The sequence below is a fragment of the Choloepus didactylus genome, chromosome 22 (genome assembly GCF_015220235.1).
Source record: "Choloepus didactylus isolate mChoDid1 chromosome 22, mChoDid1.pri, whole genome shotgun sequence".
NCBI lineage: Eukaryota > Metazoa > Chordata > Mammalia > Pilosa > Megalonychidae > Choloepus > Choloepus didactylus.
In genome coordinates this window covers 28,104,448-28,121,749 of record NC_051328.1, presented here as the reverse complement: position 1 = coordinate 28,121,749, position 17,302 = coordinate 28,104,448, and the positions used below count along the sequence as shown (strand labels likewise).

Genomic DNA, 17,302 nt, shown 5'->3' with positions numbered 1-17,302 from the left:
TAAATAAATATTCTCAGGCTTCCCACTGAATACAAGCCCTCAATTACAAAAACATGAGGAAACAATCCACTGTTAGGGAGCGTCAACAGAAACAAAACCCCACAAAGAACTACAGATAATTCTCTATATAAGCCAAAATGATAGAAGAAGAAATGAGAAACCAATTCTTTTAAAAAAGACAAGTCATGGGACTTATCTTCTGGCTATATGAAACTATGTTTCAACTGAAAACAACTGTTTCAGGCATTGGGAAACATGCAGTACAGGACTGAGAGAAGAGAAAAACAAGAGCATTATGATCACTCTGTGTTTCTGCCTAAAGGCACAATGCAGATGTAGAGCATGAAGGGAGAACGTAAAATAGAGCACAATGGTTTCACTGAGTTGAGAAGAGAAGGATGACAAGTCCAAGAAGGCTAAGGCAGCTGAAAGTCATGGGGCAGAGGAAATATATATTTAGAAAAAGAGCTCAAGAAGTTTGCAATGAGATCCCAAATAGTATTTGCTGAACACTAAGACATGAAGCCAGGCAAAAACTGGGAAGATATGTCTTGAATAGTTCCCAGAGCTTACACAAGGCTGTAAAGTCCTTGAGTGTTAATCAGCCAGGGTGAAGAATCCTCTTGGTCACTTGGGCATGCAATAGAAATTCTAGAAGAGCCATGCCTTTGTTGTAAGGCTAAACTCTCCCTGGAGTAAAGGCTACTCTAGCCCTTTCCTGAAAAAAATCTTAAAAACAAGCCTGAAAAGGATCAAACTAAACTGAAAGTAATATAACTGACTACAAAATGAAGCCTGACACTTGTTAAAGAAAGACAGTAAAATCCAGACCTTCAGTAAGGTAAAATTCAGTGTCTGGCATCCACTAAAAACTTGTGAGGCTTTCCAAGAAGCAGGAAAAAGTGATCCATAATAAAAATCAGGAAAAAATCAGACAACAGAAAAAGAAACAGAAATGACAGAGATGATAGAATATAACAGGCAATGGCTCTTTAAAAGTTAGCATAACTATGTTCAAGTACTTAAAGGAAAACATGAACATAGCAAGGAGAGAGTGTAAGATATTAACAAAAAACAAATATATCTACACAATGTCTAAAGTGAAAAATTCACTGCATGAGATTAACAGCAGATTTTATGCTACAGAAGAAAATATTAGTGAACTTGAAGCAATAGAAACTACCAAAAATAAAGCATACCTTTCACTTCTTACCAAATTGGAGTAAGATAAACCAGATTTATCCTACTGCTCAGAACAACCAAAATAATACACAAAATATACGAGCAAATGGTTTATAAAACCCTGGACCACAGGCAAGAGCAGTCAGTAATCCCTGAACGACAAGATCCAAAGGAGGCGAGTTCTACAAATGTCTCACCTTATTGCCTTGAGAGTTTCCAAGATGTGGTACAGAGAGGGTTAACCAAGGCAGAACCCGGAAAACTCCATGAGCTGAAGAGACAGAGCTGAGAGTGAAGGAAACCAAGGTAACTAGAGTTCACAGGACAAAAAACTGTACAGGACAGAGCAGCACAGTAGAGAACTCCAGAGATCTGCAGAGGGTCCCCTCTAGTATTCAGCTGTGTACTGATCAAGTGCATGTATATGAGAAAACCACCCAAGGCCAGGGAAAGAAACACTCAGGAGGATTAAAGGTAAATATGTCTGGCACTTACACAGGGCCAAAATAATGCCTGTTCCCACCAAATTAACTGGAAAGCCTGAAGATGCACAGAGTATTGGGTGGCATACACAGAAGTCTCTTGTCTCAGCAGTGGGGAATGATTAGCTCTAGGCTGGCCATTACTCCAATACTACCTTTAAAATCTTAAAAGCAAGACCCAAAACAATTTTCCAGTTTCTTAACTTCATCCCAGAACAAACCTCAAAAATATTTTTAGGAATACAAAAATATTCAGCACCCAAAAGATAAAATTTACATGTCAGGCATCCAACCAAAATTACCACATAAGCAAAGAATCAGGACGATATGACCCATAAGTAGAAGATCAGTCAATTAAAGCCAACTCAGAAATGGCACAGATGTTAGAAATAGCAGAAAATGCCATTTAAAAATTATTATAAGTACATTCCATATATTAAAAAGTTAAGTGGAGACATGGAAGATATTTTAAAAGACCCAAACCAAATTTAGGGATGAAAACTATAATATATGATGGAAAATACACTAGATGGCAAGAAAGAGAAATAAAGGCATTCAAATTGGAAGGGAAAAGGTAAAACTTTCCCTGTTTTCAGATGACATGATCCTATGTATAGAAAATCCCAAAGAAATCTACAAGCCTACAAGAGCTAATAAACCAGAAAAGTGGCAGGATACAAGATCAACATGCAAAACTCAGTCGTGTTTCTACACACCAGCAATGAACAATCCAAAAAATAAAGAAAGAAAACAATTCCATTTACAATAGCAACTAAAAGAATAAAATGCCTAGTGAGTAAATATAACCAAAGATGTAAAGGAACAGTACACAGAAAACTCCAAAACATTGTTTGAAAGAAAATTCTAAAGGAAACCTACATTAATGGAAATACATTCCTTTTTCATTTCTCCAGGAATAATTGCTCCCAGGGTGCTGCCTCTATGGGATTACCAACCACCAGGCAAGGAGTCAGAAGTCCAGAAAATTAGCAGTGCTCCACCCCTATGTTTGTTTATAGTGCTATCCAAGGACAGGGGACTGCCATAGAAAAACAGGCAACCTGTGGTGCTGTCCAAGGTGCTAGGCATTACCTCATCGATTTGGTTGTGGAGCTCTCCAAGGTTCTGGGGTTCTCCCCTCTGAACCATTGCTCTCCAGCCTAGTCCCTGATCCCCCTGACTGTATTTTCTACCCTGGTCTCCAGACACCTGTCTCATCCTCCCTCTTTCTTTGAACCCAGCTGGCTCAAGCCTGACCCATACAACCCAGTTTCCTCAGCCCCTGCTTGCCTCTTCTGCCCATCAACCAGAAAATTCCAAGGACAGGAATTTATTATGGACCCAAATGGTCAGGGGGAGCTTCTAGGAAGAGTTCTTACATTTTAAAGGTTTATATAAAGATTAATCATATATACATTTGCATACACACACAAATACAGGCTTTGAAAGTCAAAGACAGGGATTAGGCATTGTTCTTGTCCAGTAATAGTAAAAATAACAAATTACCTCAACACAAATTAAACATGATAAAAGTACACAACTTAAGCACATTAAAAGTGCATCCTGGAGAGCAATTTTGGATTTCTTTCAAACTGATCCTGGAAATTAGAAATTAGACATAGAAAATGCTGTGGAGTAGGCCATGTTTGTTAACATTATTTTTCCCTAATAATACCTTTGCAGTGGAAACCATAGTAATCAGATCACTATTAAAATATAAATAGCCTTAGAATAGGAGTAACTGAATAAGATCTAATTGCCAAATTTTCAGTAACTGAAGTGAAAGGCCATTGAGAGCTAAGGAAAAGTCTTCCTGCATTGGGACAAATTAAACAATTGCAGTATATATTTTCCAGAACTTGACAGTCAATGTACCTTTAAGGTTGTCCATAATTTTAGGATATTATGAAAACAAAGATATTTTTAACCTCCAATAGAAGGAATAAAAAGCAAATACAGCTACACAATTGCAGTGGCAATGTCTAGTCTGATTCCTGATAACTTTTTGAGTCAAACAAAATGCAATTTTATTTTGCTGAAGTATGCTCTCTCTAAATTTATACAAGTTTATTGATGAAATAAGTTAATATTGTAAGTACACTCTCAAAATTCCTCTTCAAAATAGCCTAACTAGGCAGATTGTGTAAACTGAGCAATGTATCTGGTAATGTTGACTCTTATATAAAATGTAATAAAATGTAATAAAAAGAAAATATATTGATGCTTCAATATATCCTATTTAAGAAATTGGTTAAGTTTAGTAAGAAATAAAAGAAATTTTTGTAACCTTGATTACCTAGATTTCAAAGAATCTGGCTGTTTAATTACTTTGTCCTTTGTTACTCCAGTATGTGGAAGAATTTGGATTTGTTATGTCAGACAGTATATTCTGTGAGTATATAACATAATCAGGTTAGTAAGTGCTGTCATAAATAGGAAAGACATAATTCTTAGCTTCAAAGAGTTTATATTCTAGTTAAAGTATGCTTTTACCAGGGCAATATAAAACAGTAGTATTTAAAATGCCTGCCGATTGTCTGAATAAAGAAATAAAAATGCTGGAAGAATTTTAAAAGGCAAATAAATTTAAAAATGACCTAGGAAGTCCTCATAAAAGAGATGACACTTGTAAGACCTTTGAATAAGAAAGTAGCATTTGAATAAATAGAGCTTTAAACTAGTTTTTTTTAGAGGCCATAATTTAATATTGTGAACTAACATTCCTGGTATTATTTAGAACTTGGAAATGGTGTTGAAATTTTTTAGTTTTTTATGGATATAACTCCCTTAATCATTAAAGAACTGATTATATCTCAAATTTGGGCTCTTCTGACCTTTAAAGGTAAAGCTGGATTGGACTAAGAAATTTTAGGCATATTGTGAAGTAATCATTTGTGTGTTATGAGTATAAAGTAAATAAATGCCTGGCTGGGTTCCAAACCTAAGCATAAATTTTTCCTTCTTCCATTATGTTGTAGTATCTCTGTCTCTTCTCCCCTTCATGAATACTGTTATTGGAAGGTAGTAAGCATGTTCAAAAAGCTTTGTGAATTTGTTATCAAATTTATTTCTGATTATGTGCAGTCTGGATAAATAAAAACTATAAGTGGGATAGATAGTATTTTTATTATTTTCCATATTTTGATAACCATATTTTCCAATTAAAGTGAATTCTGTTTGTTGTTGTCATTGCTGACAACAAGCCCTGAGTGGATATGGAAAGTTGTAAAAGGTTTATAAAAGTAAAATTCTGCCTGTCATAGTCAATGCTGACCAAAAATTTAATAAGTCTGTTACAATATTTTTTAAAAAGAGCTTTTGTGTCAAGCCTTCTATTCATACAAAACTAAAGTTTAGTTGCTCTCTGTTAAAATAATGTGGATTGTTATATATAACAATTTTGCTTAACAATCTGGGTACTCCATCTAGAAGACAAAGATTTTATATCAAAATAATATCCCTATTATTATGTTGACCTTATAATCCTTTATTTCAGAAGACAAGTCTTCTCACCTTAAAGGAAAACTGTTATAAAAGATTTGTCCTTTCACGTTGTAAAAGTGAGATACTAAACTAGTTTATTACATAAGGTGATTGGTAAGTATTACAATAATTTAAATGGATTTTTTATCCTCAGCTAAATTTGTATGGGTGAAATGTTATTCATATATTTAGAGATTGTATAAAATTCCTTAAAACTCGACAGTGTTCTCACTGTCCATGTTATATCCTGAAACTGATCTGTATGAATCTAGACAATGGTATGATGTTGTTAGTCATGGTTTTAATTATTCTTAGAAAAAAGGCTGCAGATCAGAAAAAACAGCTAGATTTACTTCTCAGTTGCACTGCTTTGCCCTAATGCTTCTCTAAAATTATATGTAATCAGCTGTAAGTCAGAACTTCATTTGCAACAAAAAGGGACTTTAAAAGAGAAGCAAAAAAACAGCCTGAAAGGCGAAATCACTGCCCTCCCCACTATGTGGGATCAGACACCCAGGGGAGTGAATCTCCCTGGCAAAGTGGAATATGACTCCCGGGGAGGAACGTAGACCCGGCATCATGGGATGGAGAACATCTTCTTGACCAAAAGGGGGAAAGGAAAGGAAATGAAATAAGCTTCAGCGGCAGAGAGATTCCAAAAGGAGCCGAGAGGTCACTCTGGTGGGCACTCTTATGCACAATATAGACAACCCTTTACAGGTTCTAATGAATTGGAGTAGCTGGCAGTAGATACTGAAACTATCAAACTACAACCCAGAACCCATGAAACTTGAAGACAATTGTATAAAAATGTAGCTTATGAAGGGTGACAATGGGATTCGAAAAGCCATAAGGACCACACTCCCCTTTGTCTAGTTTATGGATGGATGAGTAGAAAAATGGGGGAAGGAAACAAACAAACAGACAAAGGCACCTAGTGTTCTTTTTTACTTTAATTGCTCTTTTTCACTTTATTATTCTTGTTATTTTTGTGTGTGTGGTAATGAAGGTGTCAGGGATTGATTTTGGTGATGAAGGTACAACTAGGTAATGGTATGGTGAACAATCAAATGTATGATTTGTTTTGTATGACTGTGTGGTATGTGAATATATCTCAATAAAATGAATATTAAAAAAAGAGAAGCAAAACAAATATCTAAATTATGTCTTACCTGTTAATTAACATAACCCTGGTAAATGTGTAAAGGTGAAACAGAACAAAACCTTTGCTACGGTTTGTCAATATAAGACAATTGTCAAATGTTATTTCTGAAAATAGCTTCCTTTAGAAATGCTTATAAGAAAATTAAGGCTTAGATTATAAGCTCTTACAGCAGTCACATCTACTCTTGAGCTTTAACTGTTATTTCTAAATTCTGAGGTGTTTTGCTTTTTGTATAACCTGGTAGTTCCTTAGCACTTTAGATATCTGTGTGACAACTGAGACTCAGTCAGTGTTCTCCAGCTCTGAGAGTCAGCATCATTCCAAACAACAACTATTAAAAAGCTGAAAAAGAAATCAGATTTCAATTAAAGTGTGAATGAAGCTAATCTGGTTAAGACTAAGGTAAATCAGAATTCAGGTTAAAAGATAATATGGTCTCTATTTTAAAACTTTGACTTCTGTGTGAGACCAAAAGAAGAAATGTTTATTTTGTCCAAAATTTAAATTTTCTGTAGCACACTATCTAATTTAGCTGGTCTAGTCAGTTTATTTAAACAATCTAATTCAGTCTTATTTGACACGGAACCTAGAATAAAGAATAAAATCTTGATATTCAGTACAAGTTACCATTATACCCTGATGCATTTCAAAGTATTTGCAATAGAGAAAAAGTGGAACTGTTTTAAAACTTCCCCACCTAGGGAATTCCTGATGTTCTCTTATGCATTGGGGGCTCCCAGTGTGATGGGCCAGGCCCTTGAGCTTAAGGCTTGCCCTTGTGAAACTTATTTCTCTAATGGCAAAGCTAAGCCTTTTTATAATCAATGCCTAAGAGTCACCCCAGAAAACCTCTTTTGTTACTCAAATGTGGTCTCTCTCTTTAAGCCAAGCTCTGCAAATAAACCCACTACCTCCCCACTACGTGGGACGTGACTTCCAGGGATGTAAGTCTCCCTGGCAATGTGGAACATGACTCTCAGGGATAGGCTTGGCCCTGACAACATGGGACATGACTCCAGGGATGAACCTGACCCTGGCATCATAGAACTGGATGACCAAAAGCGGGAAAGATGTAAATAGAGTTTCAATGGCTAAGAGGTTTCAAATTGAGTCAAGAGTTCATTCTAGCAGTTACTCTTATGCAAATTTCAGCCAGATATTACAAACTGCCACAATATGGCAACAGTGTTCCTGAAAACCCAAAAGGGTAACTTGGGCTCTATAAAAATATTACTTACTTTGTTTTTCAGAGACTTAAAGCCACCAATTGTCCCTATGCCAGATAAGCTCTGAAACCCAGAAGTACTGGTCTCTCCTAGAAAAAACAAATTTCATCCCTCTGCCCCATAATGTCGACAACCCTTTTCAGCATGAAGCAGTTAGAAGAGCTGTCGCCCAGATATCCCTCAAGACTGAGGGAAAATTATCAAATGAGAGGGAGGAGTTGTTAGGATTTAAGGACTGGTGATGATTACCGAATCATTATATATTCCTTTTTACTTTCTGGTATATTAGAGTACACAGAGGGAAATACCTGAAAACTTAACTATAATCCAGCTGCCTTGATCTCTGATAATGATGGTATAGCCTTTATCTTGTGCCCTTGTGATTGTAAAAACCTTGTGACTAACCTTCACTTGTACCCATTTATCCAGTTTTTTGACTTTAAAATCTTATGATAACTGAAGACAGCCCCTACTGTTTATTAATGAAAGATCCTGGGTCAGCCCAGAACTAACCCACCCCAAGTCCAAAGTTATCTTGATAACCGAAGCTAGATCTAACCAAAATGTTGCCTACCTGACATGTGCAGTATCTTAGTCCTTTTTTTAAAATTCAATTTTATTGATATATGTTCACACACCATAGAATCATCCAAAGTGTACAATCAATTGTTGACAGTACCATCATATAGTTGTGCATTCATCATCCCAATCTATTTTTGAACATTTTCCTTGTACCAGAAAAAGTGAAAATAAGAATAATAAAAGTAAAAAAGAACACCCAAATCACCTCCCCTCCCACCCTATTTTTTATTTAGTTTTTTGTCCCCATTTTTCTACTCATGCATCCATACACTGGATAAAGGCAGTATGATCCACAAGCCTTTGACAATCACACTGTCACCCCTTGTAAGCTACACTGCTATACAATCATCTTCAAGCATCAAGGAATAGCTTAGTCTTTAACCTACAAGTCACTTACACCTCATTATAATACTAAAAATTACGTCCATCATTATACTAAGGCCGCCATTTTCTTACATACGTTCTATGACAAAGCATGTAATCAATCTGCACATGCTCAATAATTAGATCACCTCCAATTACATAATATGGGGCCATTGTACTCATTATCCTAAAACCTGCCCATCTTTTGATGCTATAAAACTATCAGAATTACTACAGTTCAGGGAGACAGATTTTGGACCAATAGGCCATCTGTTCTTCTGCTTTGCGCCTAGCAATAAAACTCTCTCTTTGGAGGAAAAAACTGTATCCTGAAGAAGGTGTAGAAGGTATTATTTTGGCCACATTTTATAGATGAGGAAAAACAAAGTTTACTGGTTACAACCCCATAGATCATAGAACTGTAGGGGAGAAAGCACTAAATAAGTCAGCATCTGAATAAATACATCATTGTAAATTTGAATTCATATGACAAAGATAAAGAGCAGGAGAGAATATTAAGGAAAGACCATTTTTAACTTGGACACATTGAGCTGAGACCTAAAAGATAATGAAATATCTACGCAAATTATCAAGGGAAATAGCATTCCAGGCAGGTGGAATAATATGTATGTAGCCTCTGTGGTGGACTAAAGCTTAACACATTGACAGTGGGAAGAAGTAGTACTCCATGAGATTATATAGAGCTTTGCAGGCCATGGTAAAGAATTTGGATTGTATTCCAAGTGCAATGGGAAATTATTGTAATGTCTCAAGTAAAAAAATTACATGACCTGTTTCATGTTTTTAAAAGCTCACTGGCTGATACACATACTTTTCTAGTGCTCATGGAACTTTCTCCAGAATAGATCATATGCTGGGACATAAAACAAGCCTCAATAAATTTAAAAAGATTGAAATTATTCAAAGCACATTCTCTGACCACAATGGAATACAATTAGAAGTCAATAACCATCAGAGACTTAGAAAATTCACAAATACCTGGAGGTTAAACAACACACTCCTAAACAATCAGTGGGTTAAAGAAGAAATAGCAAGAGAAATTGCTAAATATATAGAGACGAATGAAAATGAGAACACAACATACCAAAACCTATGGGATGCAGAAAAAGCAGTGCTAAGGGGGAAATTTATAGCACTAAACACATATATTAAAAAGGAAGAAAGAGCCAAAATCAAAGAACTAATGGATCAACTGAAGAAGCTAGAAAATGAACAGCAAACCAATCCTAAACCAAGTAGAAGAAAAGAAATAACAAGGATTAAAGCAGAAATAAATGACATAGAGAACAAAAAAAAACAATAGAGAGGATAAATATCCCCAAAAGTTGGTTCTTTGAGAAGATCAACAAGATTGACAAGCCCCTAGCTAGACTGACAAAATCAAAAAGAGAGAAGACCCATATAAACAAAATAATGAATGAAAAAGGTGACATAACTGCAGATCCTGAAGAAATTAAAAAAATTATAAGAGGATATTATGAACAACTGTATGGCAACAAACTGGACAATGTAGAAGAAATGGACAATTTCCTGGAAACATATGAACAACCTAGACTGACCAGAGAAGAAATAGAAGACCTCAACCAACCCATCACAAGCAAAGAGATCCAATCAGTCATCAAAAATCTTCCCACAAATAAATGCCCAGGGCCACATGGCTTCACAGGCGAATTCTACCAAACTTTCCAGAAAGAACTGACACCAATCTTACTCAAACTCTTTCAAAACATTGAAGAAAATGGAACACTACCTAACTCATTTTATGAAGCTAACATCAATCTAATACCAAAACCAGGCAAAGATGCTACAAAAAAGGAAAACTACCGGCCAATCTCCCTAATGAATATAGATGCAAAAATCCTCAACAAAATACTTGCAAATCGAATCCAAAGACAAATTAAAAAAATCATACACCATGACCAAGTGGGGTTCATTCCAGGCATGCAAGGATGGTTCAACATAAGAAAATCAATCAATGTATTACAACACATTAACAAGTCAAAAGGGAAAAATCAATTGATCATCTCAATAGATGCTGAAAAAGCATTTGACAAAATCCAACATCCGTTTTTGATAAAAAACACTTCAAAAGGTAGGAATTGAAGGAAACTTCCTCAACATGATAAAGAGCGTATATGAAAAACCCACAGCCAGCATAGTACTCAATGGTGAGAGACTGAAAGCCTTCCCTCTAAGATCAGGAACAAGACAAGGATGCCCGCTGTCACCACTGTTATTCAACATTGTGCTGGAAGTGCTAGCCAGGGCAATCCGGCAAGACAAAGAAATAAAAAGGCATCCAAATTGGAAAAGAAGAAGTAAAACTGTCATTGTTTGCAGATGATATGATCTTATATCTAGAAAACCCTGAGAAATCGACGATACAGCTTCTAGAGCTAATAAACAAATTTAGCAAAGTAGCGGGATACAAGATTAATGCACATAAGTCAGTAATGTTTCTATATGCTAGAAATGAACAAACTGAAGAGACACTCAAGAAAAAGATACCATTTTCAATAGCAACTAAGTCAGTAATGTTTCTATATGCTAGAAATGAACAAACTGAAGAGACACTCAAGAAAAAGATACCATTTTCAATAGCAACTAAAAAAATCAAGTACCTAGGAATAAACTTAACCAAAGATGTAAAAGACCTATACAAAGAAAACTACATAACTCTACTAAAAGAAATAGAAGGGGGACCTTAAAAGATGGAAAAAATATTCCATGTTCATGGATAGGAAGACTAAATGTCATTAAGATGTCAATTCTACCCAAACTCATCTACAGATTCAATGCAATCCCAATCAAAATTCCAACAACCTACTTTGCAGACTTGGAAAAGCTAGTTATCAAATTTATTTGGAAAGGGAAGATGCCTCGAATTGCTAAAGACACTCTAAAAAAGAAAAACGAAGTGGGAGGACTTACACTCCCTGACTTTGAAGCTTATTATAAAGCCACAGTTGCCAAAACAGCATGGTACTGGCACAAAGATAGACATATAGATCAATGGAATCGAATTGAGAATTCAGAGATAGACCCTCAGATCTATGGCCGACTGATATTTGATAAGGCCCCCAAAGTCACTGAACTGAGTCATAATGGTCTTTTCAACAAATGGGGCTGGGAGAGTTGGCTATCCATATCCAAAAGAATGAAAGAGGACCCCTACCTCACCCCCTACACAAAAATTAACTCAAAACGGATGAAAGATCTCAATATAAAAGAAAGTACCATAAAACTCCTAGAAGATAATGTAGGAAAACATCTTCAAGACCTTGTATTAGGCGGCCACTTCCTAGACTTTACACCCAAAGCACAAGCAACAAAAGAAAAAATAGATAAATGGGAACTCCTCAAGCTTACAAGTTTCTGCACCTCCAAGGAATTTCTCAAAAAGGTAAAGAGGCAGCCAACTCAATGGGAAAAAATTTTTGGAAACCATGTATCTGACAAAAGACTGATATCTTGCATATTTAAAGAAATCCTACAACTCAATGACAATAGTACAGACAGCCCAATTATAAAATGGGCAAAAGATATGAAAAGACAGTTCTCTGAAGAGGAAATACAAATGGCCAAGAAACACATGAAAAAATGTTCAGCTTCACTAGCTATTAGAGAGATGCAAATTAAGACCACAATGAGATACCATCTAACACCGGTTAGAATGGCTGCCATTAAACAAACAGGAAACTACAAATGCTGGAGGGGATGTGGAGAAATTGGAACTCTTATTCATTGTTGGTGGGACTGTATAATGGTTCAGCCACTCTGGAAGTCAGTCTGGCAGTTCCTTAGAAAACTCGATATAGAGTTACCATTCGATCCAGCGATTGCACTTCTCGGTATATACCCGGAAGATCCGAAAGCAGTGACATGAACAGATATCTGCACGCCAATGTTCATAGCAGCATTATTCACAATTGCCAAGAGATAGAAACAACCCAAATGTCCTTCAACAGATGAGTGGATAAATAAAATGTGGTATATACACACGATGGAATACTACGCGGCAGTAAGAAGGAACGATCTCGTGAAACATATGACAACATGGATGAACCTGGAAGACATAATGCTGAGCGAAATAAGCCAGGCACAAAAAGAGAAATATTATATGCTACCACTAATGTGAACTTTGAAAAATGTAAAACAAATGGTTTATAATTTAGAATGTAGGGGAACTAGCACTAGAGAGCAATTAAGGAAGGGGGAACAATAATCCAAGAAGAACAGATAAGCTATTTAACGTTCTGGGGATGCCCAGGAATGACTATGGTCTGTTAATTTCTGATGGATATAGTAGGAACAAGTTCACAGAAATGTTGCTATATTAGGTAACTTTCTTGGGGTAAAGTAGGAAACAGGTTGGAAGTAGTAAGCAGTTATCTTAGGTTAGTTGTCTTTTTCTTACTCCCTTGTTATGGTCTCTTTGAAATGTTCTTTTATTGTATGTTTGTGTTTTCTTTTTAACTTTTTTTTCATACAGTTGATTTAAAAAAGAAGGGAAAGTGAAAAAAAAAAAAAAAAGGAAAAGAAAAACACGGAAAAAAAAAAAAGATGTAGTGCCCACCCTTGAGGAGCCTGTGGAGAATGCAGGGGTATTCGCCTACCCCACCTCCATGGGTTGCTAACAGGACCACAGACATAGGGGACTGGTGGTTTGATGGGTTGAGCCCTCTACCACAGGTTTTACCCTTGGGAAGACGGTTGCTGCAAAGGAGAGGCTAGGCCTCTCTATGGTTGTGCCTAAGAGCCTCCTCCCGAATGCCTCTTTGTTGCTCAGCTGTGGCCCTGTCTCTCTAGCTAAGCCAACTTGAAAGGTGAAATCACTGCCCTCCCGCCTACGTGGGATCAGACACCCAGGGGAGTGAATCTCCCTGGCAACGTGGAATATGACTCCCGGGGAGGAATGTAGACCTGGCATCGTGGGATGGAGAACATCTTCTTGACCAAAAGGGGGATGTGAAAGGAAATGAAATAAGCTTCAGTGGCAGAGAGAATCCAAAAGAAGCCGAGAGGTCACTCTGGTGGGCACTCTTATGCACACTTTAGACAACCCTTTTTAGGTTCTAAAGAATTGGGGTAGCTGGTGGTGGATACCTGAAACTATCAAACTACAACCCAGAACCCATGAATCTCGAAGACAGTTGTATAAAAATGTAGCTTATGAGGGGTGACAATGGGATTGGGAAAGCCATAAGGACCACACTCCACTTTGTCTAGTTTATGGATGGATGAGTAGAAAAAATAGGGGAAGGAAAACGAAACAGACAAAGGTACCCAGTGTTCTTTTTTACTTCAATTGCTCTTTTTCACTCTAATTATTATTCTTGTTATTTTGTGTGTGTGCTAATGAAGGTGTCAGGGATTGATTTAGGTGATGAATGTACAAGTATGTAATGGTACTGTAAACAATCGAAAGTACGATTTGTTTTGTATGACTGTGGTATGTGAATATATCTCAATAAAATGATGATTAAAAAAAATAAAAAAAAATAAAGAGAAAAAAAAAAAAAAAAAAGAATTGGGGTAGCTGGTGGTGGATACCTGAAACTATCAAACTACAACCCAGAACCCATGAATCTCGAAGACAGTTGTATAAAAATGTAGCTTATGAGGGGTGACAATGGGATTGGGAAAGCCATAAGGACCACACTCCACTTTGTCTAGTTTATGGATGGATGAGTAGAAAAATAGGGGAAGGAAACGAACAGACAAAGGTACCCAGTGTTCTTTTTTACTTCAATTGCTCTTTTTCACTCTAATTATTATTCTTGTTATTTTTGTGTGTGTGCTAATGAAGGTGTCAGGGATTGATTTAGGTGATGAATGTACAACTATGTAATGGTAGTGTGAACAATCGAAAGTACGATTTGTTTTGTATGACTGCGTGGTATGTGAATATATCTCAATAAAATGAAGATTAAAAAAAAAAAGGAAAAAAACAGAAAAAAAAAAAAAGAAAAGCTCACTGGCTGATGCTGGCAGATGGACTAAAAAGACATAAGATCAGAAATGGGAAGACCAGATGTGGTAACCCAGGAAATAGATTCTGGTGGTTGGACCAGGGTAGTGGTGACAGGATATGGAGAACAGTTCAATTTTCCTCACCAGGAACATGTTCCCATCATCTAGTATGGATTTAACAGTCGCCACTAAATAAATATTTGTTAAATTAATGAAATAATTTAACAAAGGGTATATGGCACACATCTAAAGATCCCGTTATTTTGTGAATCCAAATCCTATTAGTTTGATAACATGAGGTAGATGCATCAGCAGATCCTCTTTACAGGCTGATCACTGTTACGTTTGCCATGATTTAGCTCCCAGACACACAGAGCTTTGGTTACATAAACCACTGAAGTCTATTGACAGTTATGTGCTTCAGTGCCACACAGAAAAAATTGTTTCCCACAGGACAGATACTTTCAGAAGCTTTGAAGTAAAACTCAGAAATGTACAGTCATCACTGAAAATAAAATGGGATTTCATCATTTGCCACCATGTGCTCACATGGACCAAACAGCACCAGCTGAGCAGCTTGCTGACATCCACGACTGGAATATAAGACATTTTCTCACTGTCTGTAGGTTTTAGTCTCCCTCTTTAGTTTCAGGTTCCCTAAAAGCAAATGCAACATGGAGATCATTACTGCACATACTTTATAAAATTTTTGCACTAAGTGAGTAAATGTGCGCAATGGTTAGCAAAGTACCTGACATGGTGTGTCAAAAATATTATTCCCATTATCATTTATTGAAGGGCAGCTGTAGCTACTGCAGTAAGTGAAAACCCTGACCCTGGTTATTTTAACTAGTTTCTCTTCTGGGTGACTTAAGATTTTCTGCCCTCAAAATGATCACACTAGAAATAACCGAAATGCCCACCAACAGAATGGGCAAATAGCAGTATATCCGTGTAATGAATACCTGGCAGCAATGAAAATGAATGTATACTGATCATCTATCCTGATGATTCCATTTAGATAACAGTACAAACACAGGCAAAACAATTTCTATTGATATGTCAGAACAGGTTATCCTGAATGACTAGGATGAAATACAGGGAGATTTATGAGGTGCTGGTATGTTGTTTTTCTTGATTTTGGTACTGATTTTAAGACTACGTTCTTTGTAAAACTTCAAATTTACAACTATGACTTGTGCACTTTTGTGTATGTATACTATACTTCAACTAAAAAATGTTTACTTAAAAAGTGGTTCACCAGATTATTTATCTGTGAATGCAAGCCTGTGATACAACTGCTCATCCAATAGCTGGCAAGTAAGGAAGAAGTGGTGAAGCCACCCAGGATCTAGACTTCAGGGAGTGGATAAAGTCTGGAATTAGGAGGGTGATTTTAACACTGGTTGGCAGCAGAAGGGTGCATGGGAGTAAAAGGGTGCGGGTTACATTCATCATCCAAGGATGAATGTACTAAAACAACTCCACAGTATGTGTTAAGATTGAGAACCAGAGTACTTCCTTAGTTAGAAAGTGCCATTAACCAGGTCAAAGGGCAGAGTAGGCATGTAATTCTATGCATTAAACTGGTAAATGCCAAGGTATAAAAGCATATATCCATCCATTTCAGATAAAAACTGAGTAAATAGAAAATCAAAGCTTTAAGAGTGAAGGCTTTCCGTTTCATAGTAAGACTTTTCTTGAGACTGGAATCACTGATGCATAGCTTTCCAGTAATACTGAACCTTTTGTTGCAGAGCCTGAACTGTTAGAACTTCTATCCACTGGTGTCATCCTGATGTAACGTGGGCTCTCAAGTGTTATATGGAAGAGTTTCCCATTCTCATTACAAACACAGGGTCTGTCCCTATGGGGGACTTCAGGAGTAAAGCTAATGACTTTCCTACACATCACACATAAAACTCTTCTCCATCATCAGGTTTGTTATCCCTGAAGACTTCTGAAATTATTGTTACACTGATAATGTGCAGTGTAAGATTCTGTCCAAGAAAAGAAACTCAACTCAAACTTGCTTAAGCAAAACAAAAGAAAAGTGGAATTTATTTGTTCCTGGAATTCAAAAACCCAGATACAACTCTTGCTTCAGATATGGTTTAATGTTCAAACAATAACTCATGATTTGATTGGTCTCCAACTTTGATATAACTACTCTCTTGACTTTATTCTCAGCCTCCAGAACCCAAGGAGTTCCTCCACCTTTGAGTCCAAAATAGTAGTTCTTCCTACTAGCTACTGCCAAGTCCTAGGACTTTGAACTGAACCATCCTGGGTCACCTACTGACATATGAACCAATAACTGTGGCTTGAAAAGAGGAACCGTAGCTGATCCAGGCCAGTGCCACACCTTCCACTCTTGAGTGAAGGATGAAAAGGGCATTTAGTGTACTATTACCAGAAAAAGGGGGTAAAAAATTCTGGGAGGACAAAATGACCAACGTCCAACACAAGCTTCTCTGCTGGGTGGACATGTTCATGGTGACCTAACTGGGAAGAAATCCTAGAGGTTTTTTCATACTCACTACACTCACAAGGTTTCCCTCCAGTATGAATTCTCTGGTGCCGAAGAAGATTTCTTTCACTACTGAGCACTTTTCCACATTCATTACATACATAGGAAGACTCTTGAATATGAATTCTTAGATGCCTTTTTAATTGTTCCTTAGCACTGAAGGCTATTCCACAATCTACACACTCAAAAGGTTTCTCCTCACTGTGGATTCTCTGATGCCGGATTAGTTTCGTATGAAAACTGAAGGCTTGCCCACATACTTTACAAGAAAAAGGCTTTTCCCTTGTGTGAAATA

The 17,302-nt window shown here is 36.8% G+C and overlaps 1 protein-coding gene across 1 annotated transcript in view; it reads right to left on the bottom strand.

Moving 5' to 3' along the window:
• Positions 1-16,510: 16,510 nt before the first annotated feature.
• Positions 16,511-17,302, bottom strand: part of ZNF19 (zinc finger protein 19) — a 28,986-nt gene continuing 28,194 nt past the window's right edge. The window contains 1 exon segment of the mRNA XM_037815720.1: positions 16,511-17,300. Within this exon segment, the coding sequence (XP_037671648.1) occupies positions 16,887-17,300 (414 nt within the window). The 3' untranslated portion in view covers positions 16,511-16,886.